General features: G+C 32.2%; 1 protein-coding gene across 1 annotated transcript; it reads left to right on the forward strand.

The window, feature by feature from the left end:
* The first annotated feature begins 6,615 nt into the window (after nt 1-6,615).
* Nucleotides 6,616-7,484, forward strand: LOC125196749 (calmodulin-binding protein 25-like). Its single transcript, XM_048095361.1, has one exon. The coding sequence runs from the start codon at nt 6,794-6,796 to the stop codon at nt 7,319-7,321; it is 528 nt and encodes a 175-aa protein (XP_047951318.1). The 5' UTR covers nt 6,616-6,793; the 3' UTR covers nt 7,322-7,484.
* The last annotated feature ends 5,672 nt before the right edge of the window (nt 7,485-13,156 follow it).

Genomic DNA, 13,156 nt, shown 5'->3' on the forward strand with positions numbered 1-13,156 from the left:
GATTTTCCAATAGTAAGGTGTGAATTGGGCCAACAATTGGGCTTTAAGTTACAGGCTTTGCGTATTTGGGATTCAAATGGACTACATTTTCATTCCATTCCAACAAATAAACTAGTACTACTACTACTCCATTTCTTAGTGATAGTAATATTTTAGCGGTAACTTGAGTTTTAATATAAAATTAATAAAATATAAGAGAGAAGAAAATAAGGTTATTAGAGTGGTCTTAGTGATAATGTAATGTGTGGTGAAAACGTTTTAAAAATAAAAATTGTGCAAAACTTATTTCCGTGTTCAAGTGGTACCGAATACATGTAATTGGTGGGTTGTGTTAAGATAATAACCAACTCAATATAATAACTTTGATAACTCGTTAATTCAGTGGGTAAAAGATATCAACATGCACAATGACATGTATATGTCAACGTAGAGATGCCAATATAGCCCGAAACTCAAGGGTCGATCCGAATTACCCGGTAAAATAATAGGGTTAGGGCCGAAAAATCGCAACCCATATTCAGAAGCGGGTTACACGGGCTAACCCGTTTGGGTCGGCGGATTATGCGGGTTGGTCCGAGTGGGTTGCGGGTTAGCCCACGGGTTGAGCATTTAATATAAAAATATAATTAAAATTTTGGATTATATTCTTATATGAAGTATATTTGGTAATATCAATATTAAATACAACATTGATGTGAATAATATATAGTAATTATGTCTTCTCTCTCAAATTGAAAATTAGGCTTATATGAAATGCATGATCTCTAGTTAATTGTAGTCAGATTCATGTGTGCTATTAATTAAACAATATGTTTATCTATTTTATTTCAATTTTAATTGTTATTATTTTCTTTCTCCTGATCACTTTGATAATACTTTACTATTTGCGACAATCTGCTTTTTAATAATTTAGAATATTGGATTGGATTGAAAGTAACATATAAGATTACTATTGACCCGAACAGCCGGTGGGTTAGCTCGAAACCCGAAGACTTAGGGTTAGGGCCGAAAATTTATAATCCTTAAAATTCACAGCCCGAATAACCCGCACCCAAATAGCCTGACAACCCGAGTGGATTAGTCTGAACTCGAGCGGATTAGCACAATTGACATCCCTATCAGTTAACTATGTCTTTGTGTTGAGATTTTAAATATAAATATACAAATGTCGAACACAAAGATATGGTTGATATATTTATGTCATTGTGTTACATTTTTTTTTTTATTTAAGTTGATGAGTTATTAAAGTTATCATTTGACTACGCATACCAAAAATTAGGTATATGTGAAAATGTGTAATTAGACAAATATAACGCCAATTGATTTATCCTAATACTGTGTAGTAGAATTCAGTCGCGTATGAATAATTATTTTATCTTAACGACGACTACATAAGGCTTGGGGCGGGACAGCCACTCCGTGTAAAGTTATAAATGTTCGTATTTTTCAACTTTTTTTTTTTCATCAAACAAAATATAGATAAAAAGCACACTATTGGTTTTCCTTTATTGCCAAATGAACTTAATAAAGCCTAACAAACGTGTTATCATAATTAGTCTTAAATAGTGAGTACAGTATGTTTTAGTAAAAGTGAAGACAAAATAATAATCAACACCGATCCCGATAAATGTAATATCGTTTCAGAATGTTCCAAAAAGTTTGAAAAAGAAAATTAAAATAAGGTCTTTTAATGCAATTTGTATTCTGCTTTAATCTTTTATCCCTTTTAATCGATTCCTTTCTTATCAAATCCCATGCATCATATTATTACAATATTTGCTTTATATCCATTATTACCTTTTTCACCTTTTTTATTTGCACTCTTTCGCTGTTTAGAGGGCCGAAATTGAAAGGGAAAAAAAAGCAAGATTTACTTGAATCACATACAGTAAGTAGGTTTTATCAATGTGTTCACTGACTGCACTTGAACCATGAATATTTTTCTCAAATGGTAATTGAAATTTGAAAATACAATGCTTTCATGGATTGAAATTTATAAAGTTGTGATTGATGATCAGTCACATAAACATTACATATGATTATCCAAAAGAGTAAAAAATGAAAAGTGAATCTGTGCAGAGCGTGCAACAAATATAAAATTTGTTTGATTTGGTCAAAATAAACTGCTGCATAGTTATGATGCAGACAAAGTTATTGTGACGAACGCTTTCATACTTATTTTAGAAAGATTTGAGCAGCAGATAGCAAACAGACAGCCAAAGGTGTTGTTCAACACAGACAAACAAACAAGCCTTACTCAGAAAACGCGTTTCGCTGCAAAACTATTACTATTACTATTACGCAGTATTGTTTCTCATTTTTATTATTTTTTGACAACGTTTCTCTTATCATTCCAATGTGTTACGTGTGAATATTGTACATTTGATTTAGTAGTTAATACTAGTAAGTGTAGTAGTTTAGTATGACTGTACGTTCTTTTACAATATTAAATTGGTTTAGTTATTATAGCCACAAGATTTAGTAAATTTCAATTTCAATTTTAATTTAAGGAAGGGGTGTTCACTTAGAACTAATTCCATTTCTAAGATTTGGAAGAAGTGATTATTCCAAGAACTGAGCCATAACTGGTCACATATATAATTATGTTTCCCCTTGTTTAGTATACTAGAATTGGCCCAAGAATTGATCCAAATATTATCCTCCATAAAATAAAGACTTTGACTTAATAGAATTATGGCTTGACAAATTTATTCCTTCAAGTGTAAATATGGAAAGGTGAAAGGGTGAAAAAGTGGGGCAAATGTGTAAAACCAAGTCCATTTCTTGGTCCACTTTTCAATGCACAACCAAATCTTACCTGCAAGATTTCAATTCTTCCTAAATTGGCATGAATAGTACGTACTCCAACTTAATTGTAAGTCCCCCAATAATTAATTACTGGAAGGCGAACATAAGAATTGGCCTAATTAGACTAAGAATTGTCCAATTATTTCAAAGTGTACACGCCCTAATACTATTTATCTAGTCTGAAGTATCTATTGATTGTTTTCAGCAGCCAAAATGTCAAGTTTGTGGCTATTTTTAAACCGTTTTATAATTGATTGACATTTTATTAAACAATTTTAGTTGAGTATGAGAATATTTTTAGTATTAATCAAGTAGGTCATGCGGTTTTCTCAAAAGTAGATATGATGTGACCAAATAAGTCGTAAAGTAAACCCGTTATTATTTTTATTTGTGCATCACAAGCGCTACTGATCTCTCATAAATTGAAAAAAAACATAAGTTAGAATTATAATTATTTTGGAGTAGCAATTATATGTCATGTCAATAGTGGTCCATGCTTATCATATGGAGTATGTTGATTAATGACTAATGAGGCATATCCAATTAATTAAGCAGCAAACAATGATCACATAGCTCGGGATTAAGGTGATCGGTAGAAAGAACTCTCTGTTTATAGATAGGAGTAGGACATTAATACATGAATTTAATTAAGTATTGTTTTGGATATATTTACTAGCATCTTTAATTTACGTTAGGTAAAATCGCAGAATTTTAAATAATTGATGAAAACTATCTATTTCTAATGTTGAACGGTTTTTTTATTCATTTTATTTTATTCTTGTTTCAAATAATCAATAACAACCCGAATCATTCCAAATGCCATGATGATCAATTTACAGATTCATCGTCCCCTAAAGTCGTAGTATGATTTTCGTGAGAATTTAATGATGATATACGTACATAGGATTACAACTGTCAAATAATGTTACTCTTGTTCTTTAGTTAATTTTGAGAGAGCTAGAGTATGATTTTGAGTACTAGTGAATAGTGTAAAATATCATACGGGCGTTGAATAAAAATTCAAAGTGATGTATAAACTCTATTCAATTTACTTTTTGATTTTCAATGTATAAAAAAGCTGAGTTTCGATAACAAAGAATTATAAGCATAATTTTGTGAAATATGAAATGAAAGCATGTTTTGTGGGACATATATAACTATTGGAGTGTGAGAGATTATAGGCGATTAGCGAGAGATTACGAGTTCGGATATTATTAATATATTTGTTGCATTAGATATATTGATATTTTTAAATGTTTACTGATTGAGTAGTGACGTGTGATGCAGTTTGATCATATGTTGCGTGTGATTTTTAAATTAATTCAGGAGATGTGAATCGAAAAGTCTGGAATACTGTCATTTTCTTCTAACCTTCTTAATATACTACTACTATACTATATAATTATCACTACTAAAGTATAAGTATCATGCTTTATTTGTTTCAAATCCACTCGTGTAGCTCGTTATTCTCATTTTATTAATCATTAGATTTTTAGCAGTCTCTTAAACTAATTTTTTTTTATCTCATAGTACTTTATCTTACCTTTATTTAATTTACTAAATGTTATTTTTTTTAAATTCTTGTACTCAAATGAAATGTCTCAATTATATTAGGATGGAGGAACATAATTTTAATCAATAGTTTGAATGATTCGTTTTGCATTTATGTGCTGAGAGAACTTAAAGATGGAGGTAAATGTAGTCTGCTCTGGCTAATTAAATTATACAATTTCTAAAAATAAGTATACACAGACGAGTGTTTACTGGTTATATAAGTAATTCACTTGAGTATGGACTGAACCAAAAATTTATGTGGCTGGTCAACTGAATATAAACAATCTGAATATTTATTTGTTACAAAAGTGTTTCTGTGTTGAAGTCATCAATTTCCAGGTTAGAGACATGAATTCGTATGGTAACATATAGTAGTATTTTTTATTTATTTTTTTGTTGAGACAATTTTTTGTTACGGAATTGAATGATTATATAATTGGTAATCCTATTTGCTGTATAGCTGAAAATACAAAAAGGATACTAAAAGAAATAAAAGTTTATTCTACAAATGAAAAAGACAATAAGCCGAGTGAGCCGAGCCGGCTAAGGTGGAAGAGTCTTGGGATACAAGCCTGTCCGTGTATTGGGATATTAAAACAAGCTTACTGTGTAAGCATCAAAACTATCAAGTCAATCCTAATTTTCTCCATACGTCACGCCCCAATCACCATTACGTCACTGCTGGCGCCTTCATCCTTTTGATTTTGAAAATTATAAATCACCCCTATTTTCCTTCTAGAAAGTTGCTCATTGTCGATTATTCTTCTTTCAATCCAAAAATTAAATTGCTCATAAAATTTATCTACATATACTCACGATTACGATTTAATCAAGAAACCTTTTGAAAAATAGAATCACAAATCTTATTCATCCCTATAATTAATTGGATGTCAAATACTACTCCGTTAGTATTTCAATATATACACCTTATTAATTATTTACATGTAATATATTGAATCTTGATTTTAAGAAAAGTAAATAATAAGAGTTTCATACTACTTATCAAGGGTAACTCGGATGATTTATCAAATCTTATCCTCAAATTCAAACAAAAATATATACCCATACTGATGATGGATGAAAAGCAGAAAATGATTTTTATTAAATTCACGGCTAAAAACGCAAGTATTGAAATAAATTCAAAAAGATTCTTTAGGACCCACGCGGAGAAATAAATGGATTACAATATGGAGACACCACATGGGCCTTAACCACATTGGGACCCACACTTGGCTAATGTAAGATTAGACTATACTAATATCATTGATATCATTTTTTTATAATGCAAACATCGATAAATGATCAAGGTAATTTCTTTAGTGAGAAATCTTGGGTTTAATTTTATCCAAGTTTGTCGTAGTTATATTATTGCAACAAATCCTAACAATATTATCTTGCACTTCCATTCCCTTCAATGCAACTAATCCAAACAAACATTCTTAACCTTTCAGCGAATTAGATTAATGGGGTTCATACATCCTCTAACTAAAAGAACATTATACTCCCTCTCCGTCCCAAGAAATATACTCCGTTTCTTGGCAACACAAGATTTTATATAGTTTTATTTTATATATTAGTTACTAGAAAGAGTAAAATAAGAGAAAAGAAATAAAATAAACATAAAAGTTAGACATAAGAGTGTTTTCATTTTAGTAATGAGTCATCTTGATTAGAATAAATAAATAAAAAGAATCATCTTCAATGGGACAAAGAGAATATCTTCTTTGATCTTCAATTACAATTCGAACTATTCTCTCCGTCCCAACTAAGTTGAGTTGTATTCATTTTTGAATGTTTCAATTAAGTTGAGTCTTTTATATTTTGATAAAAAAATAAAATATCTAATCACTCTTACTTTATTCCACACCTACTTTACTCTATTTTTATCCTTCCTACTTTATTATTCTATTCTGATTTTCAACATAATTTCTTAATTTTTTGTGTAAACATCTTGACTCAAACTTAATTAAGACATGAGAATACTAATTTGAAGTCGTTGGGGATATATGTAATCCGTTTAGCATTAGATAATATGCCCAAAATCAAGCAAACAAAAAGCAGGAGCACGAGTGAAGCCAAGGAATCAGCTAAGTGAAGCAGCGCAGGCAGTAAAATTAGAGTGTAATTAGCAGCAGACAAATATCCCGCTTTACTAAACCAGGGTTAACCATCCGTACATCTGTAGCTGCCGCGTGTCCCGAGTAACGCGCTTCCACCCTCCCTTCACCGCCCTATTTATTACTCTCCTCCCATCCCCTCTCCTCTGTAATTCCTTCCGCCATCTCTCTTCACTCTCTCCCCCTAAATTCACACAAATTTTCCCCTCAAACTAACCCAATCTTCCTCTTCTCGCCGCTTAATTTTCAAATCCAGTTGTTTCATACCATAATTGAAACCTATTTGGTGCTCAAATCAAGTTGTTTTTTCAAAAATGGCATCCGATAATTTGATGGCGATGGAGCAGCCATGGATGTTCCGCCCCACATTCGGCGATTCCTGGATCGCCGACATCTTCACCAAGGAAACCGATACCCTAACAAAGGCTCTCCAGAAATCGATCTCCGCCACCTCATCCGACGGCGACGCCTTCGCCAAGCCCTCTCCGCCGACGACCGCCTCCGAGAACGACGCTGCCGTGTCGAAGCAGCGGCGGAGCCTGCCGCCGTGCGGGAGGGTCTCGAAGCGGAAGTCGCGCGCGTCGAAGCGCGCCACGACGACTTTCATCGCGGCGGATCCGGCCAACTTCCGGCAGATGGTGCAGCAGGTGACCGGGGTGCGGTTCAGCGGCCAGCTGGCGGTGCTGAAGCCGGAGCCGCAGAGGGCGTTCGGGCCGGCCTTGCTGGATGGGTCAGCCGCCGCGGCGCCGGCGCCGTACATGGATGGGGGGCCGAGCGCGGCGGCGATTGGGTTGGAGTCGTTTTGCAGCTTCCCGACGCTGGAGTCGTGGAAGGTTATGTAGTAATTGGGGAGTGAAATGTAATTTTGCTTCTGTTTATGTGTTTCCAAGTTAGAGAGGTTTGAGGGAGAGGGATCTGTTAATATCTGTGGTTGGGGGAGTAAAGGGAGATCAACTTGTCTTGTAACTCTGTTTTTTAATTTCCAACTTACGTTTTTTCACTTAATTACGTCTCTCGCCTATGTCTAGTTGTTTGTAATTTACAATTCATCAACACCAATGTTTTTTTTCTTCGATTCACGTCGTTTGGTAGCTGAACAAATCTAATGCCATTTTTAGTTGAAAACATACTAACACTGAAAAGATCAGACAAATACCAAATGATGTGATTCTGAATGATTACATCCATATTTTACTTATATGGAGTAAGACATACTCCCTCTTTTGTAAATTTCGATATCTAATAAAACAATTAAATCAACAAGGGAAGAAATGAGGAAAGAAAGAGGTGTAAGAAGTATATAAGATCATGAAACCTTCATTCAAAAAAAACACAAGCATACGTCAAGTATAGTTAATGTGCAACATTGCACCCACTCAAGTAGAGGTCGTTTCCTCCCGCAACCCCTATCTGATCGGTACGTCGGGGATCTTGCAACAAACCATTTTGGCTGGGTGGTTTGCCATGGACTCCCAACTAGCTCTACCCGATTAGGTGGCATGCTCTTTCCTGAGCTACATGATCGGGTGGTCACATCTTAGTCCCTGGACTTGATTTGTAGCCCTCTTATCTCTTTCCTTGCATATCCACGTGATAAAATTCTTATGTGTGATTTCGCCCACACGCGAGAGGGCATGTTAAAACTCCTAAATCTTATCACATCGACTCGGTGATGATTGTAGCTCATCTATTAAAGTATGATAACCATCTCTCTTATAAAGTCTTTTAAGGAGTGACTTGGTTCATTTCTAATACTACATATGTATGATAATCTTCCCTCTTATAAAGCCTTTTAAGAGGTGACTAATTCATTTCTAATACGTATAAATCTTGTTTGGAAGACAAAATAATCAAGAAACCATTCAAGATGAAATATGATCAATAATATACTCCTACTAGAGCTCAAACTAGATGTTAAAAGTAAAAATATGTGGAGTAGTAATCAATTTTTGAAACTTATTATATGCCTAACTTAAATAAGCTTTTGGTGAGTGACAAGTAAAAAAATTGTTGAAGGATAGATATTTTTATATGAATCTTACAATCAATTTTAATAATAAATGTCCTGTTTTAGCAGTCCCATTTACTTTTCTGCACTCGTTTTGTAAAAATAATAATAAATAGTAAAAGTGGAGAAATAATAAAGTAAAAAAGAGAATAATGTAGATAAGACTCTTCTCTACATTATTCTCTTTTTTACTTTATTATTTTTCCACTTTTACTATTTATTATCATTTTTACAAAACGAGTGCAGAAATGTCAATGGGACTGCTAAAGCGGGACGAAGGGAGTAGTAATAAAGAAAAATTGGTTTAAGGATAGATATTCTTAAATGGGTGTCAAATGTATTTTGATAAAAAAGTGAAGTATTTTTTGAAAATGGAAAAAAAAGAAAGAACGAATGAAACACACGAGGCGACTTAATTTATCATATGATACAAACATTATTTCAGTGAATGACATCTCACATGCCTAAATTAGTTAAAGTGCAAGCAAACTTTATATAGCAATCGCCAGTCATATGGGTGCATATTTAATCATGTAATGGGGTATTAATATATATGCTTTTCATCTGCAACTATTTATGGGCTACGATGAAAAACGAATTATTCTCATTATTCTTGAAAAAGAATCGATTCTTCATTATATCTTCACAAGCTCATATCGACGACCAAACAAATTAATTCCCAACAAATGAAAATTCCAAATTGTTGTAAATAAAAAAATTGAACGACACTTTAGTCAATAAATACACTTAAATAGTATGTTTGGTAACAGCATTAGGTTGACTTGGGTCTTGATGCAGCAACAAGTGGTAGGTTGGTCGATGCGTTATCTCGAGAAAGATTATTTGAGTTAGTTTAATAAATTAAATATATATATTGATTAATTAAGTAATTAAGTATTTTGTAGCGTAGAATAGATCTTTATCATGCAATATTGTTGACAACTGCACATAGTTAATCATGATTGATTAAATTGTTCACCTATATATTGTATTAGTTCAGATGATTAGATTAGGTAAAGCAACTTAATTACTGCTTCTTGAGTATATGTGTAATGAATATACTCCACATATTATCAATTGTTTATGTTGACTATTTAATCGCACAAATTATCTCGATCAGTAAAGGTATACGAGCTATAATAAATTAATATTGACGTGATTTTATGGCTATAACTTGTTATTATAATTATTTGTTTTATTATTAAATTGTGATAGTATTATTTTAAACGAGGAAGTGGCTATAATTCATTATCGTACGATTATTCGTAAAAGATCAAATTGTAAAATTCAATCCCATTAATTAAACATAATTCATTATTTAATTATATAATTTTTTTAAATCGAACGAACGCCCAATTAATGATAATAATATAGAGTACCAATCTGGAAGATGTAGAGGATTAGATATGTTTTTAACGAGTTCACTATTTAATGTAGATTTGTAATGGACGTAATGTGACGTTCCACAATTTTATATACACCACTGCAATACTTTAATGCACCCACCTATAATATTTGAGACTTAAAAAAAATAGGTACGTGGACGTTGTTGCTTAAATGGCGTAATGCTTGTCCTCTCTCAAGAAAATATATTGTAGACATATTGAAAACTCAATAATTCTTTTTCATTTGGGAAGATATTTTAGTTGAAATTTGAGGTTATTAATTAATTAGTGTTTGGAAAAAATATGGATGAGTGTTGGAGTGATAATTAATTTTTGGAGTTTACTGCTACGCATTTGCTGGATCCTTCCTTGTACCTAGGGATGTCAATCTAGCCCGAAACTCACAGGTCGACCCGAATAATCAGGTAAAATTATAGGGTTAGGGCCGAAAAATCGCAACCCAGATACAGAATAGGGCTACACGGACTGTCCCATTCGGGTCAGTGGATTATGCGGGCTAGCCCGGGTGGGTTGCGGGTTAGCCCAAGGGTTGAGCATTTAAAATAAAAATATAATTAAAATTTTGGGTTATATACTTATATGAAGTATATATGGTAATTACTTATATGGTTATATGAAGTATATACTTATATGGAATATAGATGCTATTAATATTTACTCATATTAAATGCTGCATTACGTCTTTCCTCTCGAAGAGAATGATCCGGTTGAAGCTTCAAAAGTTATTGATGTAGAAGAATATCATTCAACTTCATAGAATTTATTTTTGACATACTACTATCTATACTATCTTTTTTAACTACTTAGAATTTTTTTGTGGGTATATAATTAAGAATGCCATTCAGCTCATTTTAAATGCATGATTTCCATTTAATTGTAATCAGATCCACGTGTTCTACTAATTATTGATATGTTTATGTATTTTGTTTCAATCTTCTATTGTTATTATTTTATTACTCTTTATCACTTTGATAACACTTTACTATTTGCTACAATCTATATTTTTTTTAAGTTAGAATATTGGATTGGAAAGAAATTAACACATAAGATCACTTTTGGCCCGAATAGCCCGTGGGTTAGCTCGAAACCCGAAGATTTAGGGCTAGGGCCGAAAATTTATAGCCTGAAAAATTCACAACTCGAATAACCCGCACCCAAATAGTCCGACAACCCGAGTGGGTTGGCCCGAACCCGAGCGGGTTAGCCCAATTGACATCCCTACTTGTACCGATAATAAGTTGTTTTATTAAAATTGGAAATTCTTATTTATACATATTTTGCAACGTTCATATATTTATACATATTTTGCAATTTATTCATATATTTATACATATTTGCAATTTCCGATTTCATTCTTTAATAGAGAAGTGTTTCGTTGAAAGACTCAATTGGTCAAACACTGGGTGCTGTACTTGATTGTACCGTCTTGTCCTTTCTTGTTGACTTGTTTTTATTCTCTTTCAAATCAAATTTTTTTCCCATCAAATGAAAAAAAATGTCAATTTGATAGTTAAATAATGAGTAAAGGTCAAATGTGGTCCCTAATATATGGTCGTTTTATCAATTTGGTCCTTAACATTATCATTTTGATTATTTGATCCCTCACAAATAAATTCGGACCCGAATCGGTCCTCACTTAACAGAACCGTAAAAAAATAGACGGTGATTGCAATTTGATTATATTAAATTACTAATGATAATTAATTATATCTAATTATAATTCTTAATTCCTATTAAATTACAAATTATTCATTTCATTTTGCAACTGATACTATCTTTTTTCCAATTTTGCTAATAGGAAAAGAATTATAATTAGGTATAATTAATTACCATTAATAATTTAATATAGTCAAATAGCGGTCATCGTCTATTTTTTGACGGTTCTATTAAGTGAGGACCGATTCGGGTCCGAGTTTATTTGTGAGGGACCAAATAATCGAAAAGATAATGTCAAGAACCAAATTGATAAAACAGTTATATATTAGAGACCACATTTGGCCTTTACTCTCTTAAATAATTGTACACAACAATTCCATGATCGCTTTGTTCGTTATTGGATCCTAGTTACATATCTAAGTAGTCCAAATTGTCACGCTCCAAGAAATCACAACTATTGGGCATGGCTGCACATATTAATTGTGTGCAACATGTGCCTATTATAAGGTACACAAATTATTGTAAAAAATATACGATCTCATTCGCATTGGTTTGAAAAACAAAAGCGCAATAAAAAATCAAATCATACCATTGTTTCTAATTCATGGAGTACTAAAGATTTAAACATCGCACGTTTAATTAAACCTTATGCAAATATACATATTTGGCATTATTCACGAAATAGTGCGCAGTATAAAACAAAATTTTAATAAGCTACTTCAGTTTTCTGTCTCTTTTCATCAGTTGTTAGAATAAGTAATTAGTTATTCGAGGTTCTTAAACCTTCACAATTCAATATTGTATTGTTGGGAATTGGGGTGTTATTGTTAAACTCTTCCTCACCATCTTTTGATTTGAGTCTTGTATTTATAAAAAAATTGGTAAACATCTTATAGCTTGTTTTGTTACATTCAGCCAGAGATCACAATATTATAAATTTTTATGTAGTTTGTCAATAACTGATTCTGAAGTTTGAAGTTTCTGTATCCCAGAACATTATAGTACTAGCAACTGGGAGAATAAAAATTCCTTGGAAAAAAAAAACACAAACTTTTGACAAAAAAATTTAAGAAATTAAATATTGGAATACAACTTATTATAATATACGTACTACCCAACAAGCTCAGAATATCAATAAAAAAATAAAAAAATAGGATTGTTATCTCAGTACGCTTTAAATAAATAAGCAAAGGTAACTTTACGTGGACTGATTCTAAATTCTAATTAATTAATACCGAAAATCCCTTTTAAGTCAAGATTGACATGAATGCGCCTTATACAACAAATTATCATTATACGTACGTTAATTATTTGTTTGACTAAATTAATACAAAAAATTGTGATTGCCCTCTTTGAATTTTTTTTTGAAACCTGAAAATTTATCTATCATATACTTTTTCTTTGACATACTCCTTAACAAGTTCCGCCCATTAATTAACAGCTAATTAATTCAATTTTATTATCTCATTTTAGATCCAGATCACAACCCAGTTTTAGTTACAACTTCAAGCACACTTTTATACACACTCAAGGTGACTCATAATCAATACCTCTATAAATAGTACTCGAAATGATTCAAATGCTTAATAATATATCGATTAGAGGAA

This window comes from Salvia hispanica, chromosome 6 (assembly GCF_023119035.1).
Source record: "Salvia hispanica cultivar TCC Black 2014 chromosome 6, UniMelb_Shisp_WGS_1.0, whole genome shotgun sequence".
Classification (NCBI taxonomy): domain Eukaryota; kingdom Viridiplantae; phylum Streptophyta; class Magnoliopsida; order Lamiales; family Lamiaceae; genus Salvia; species Salvia hispanica.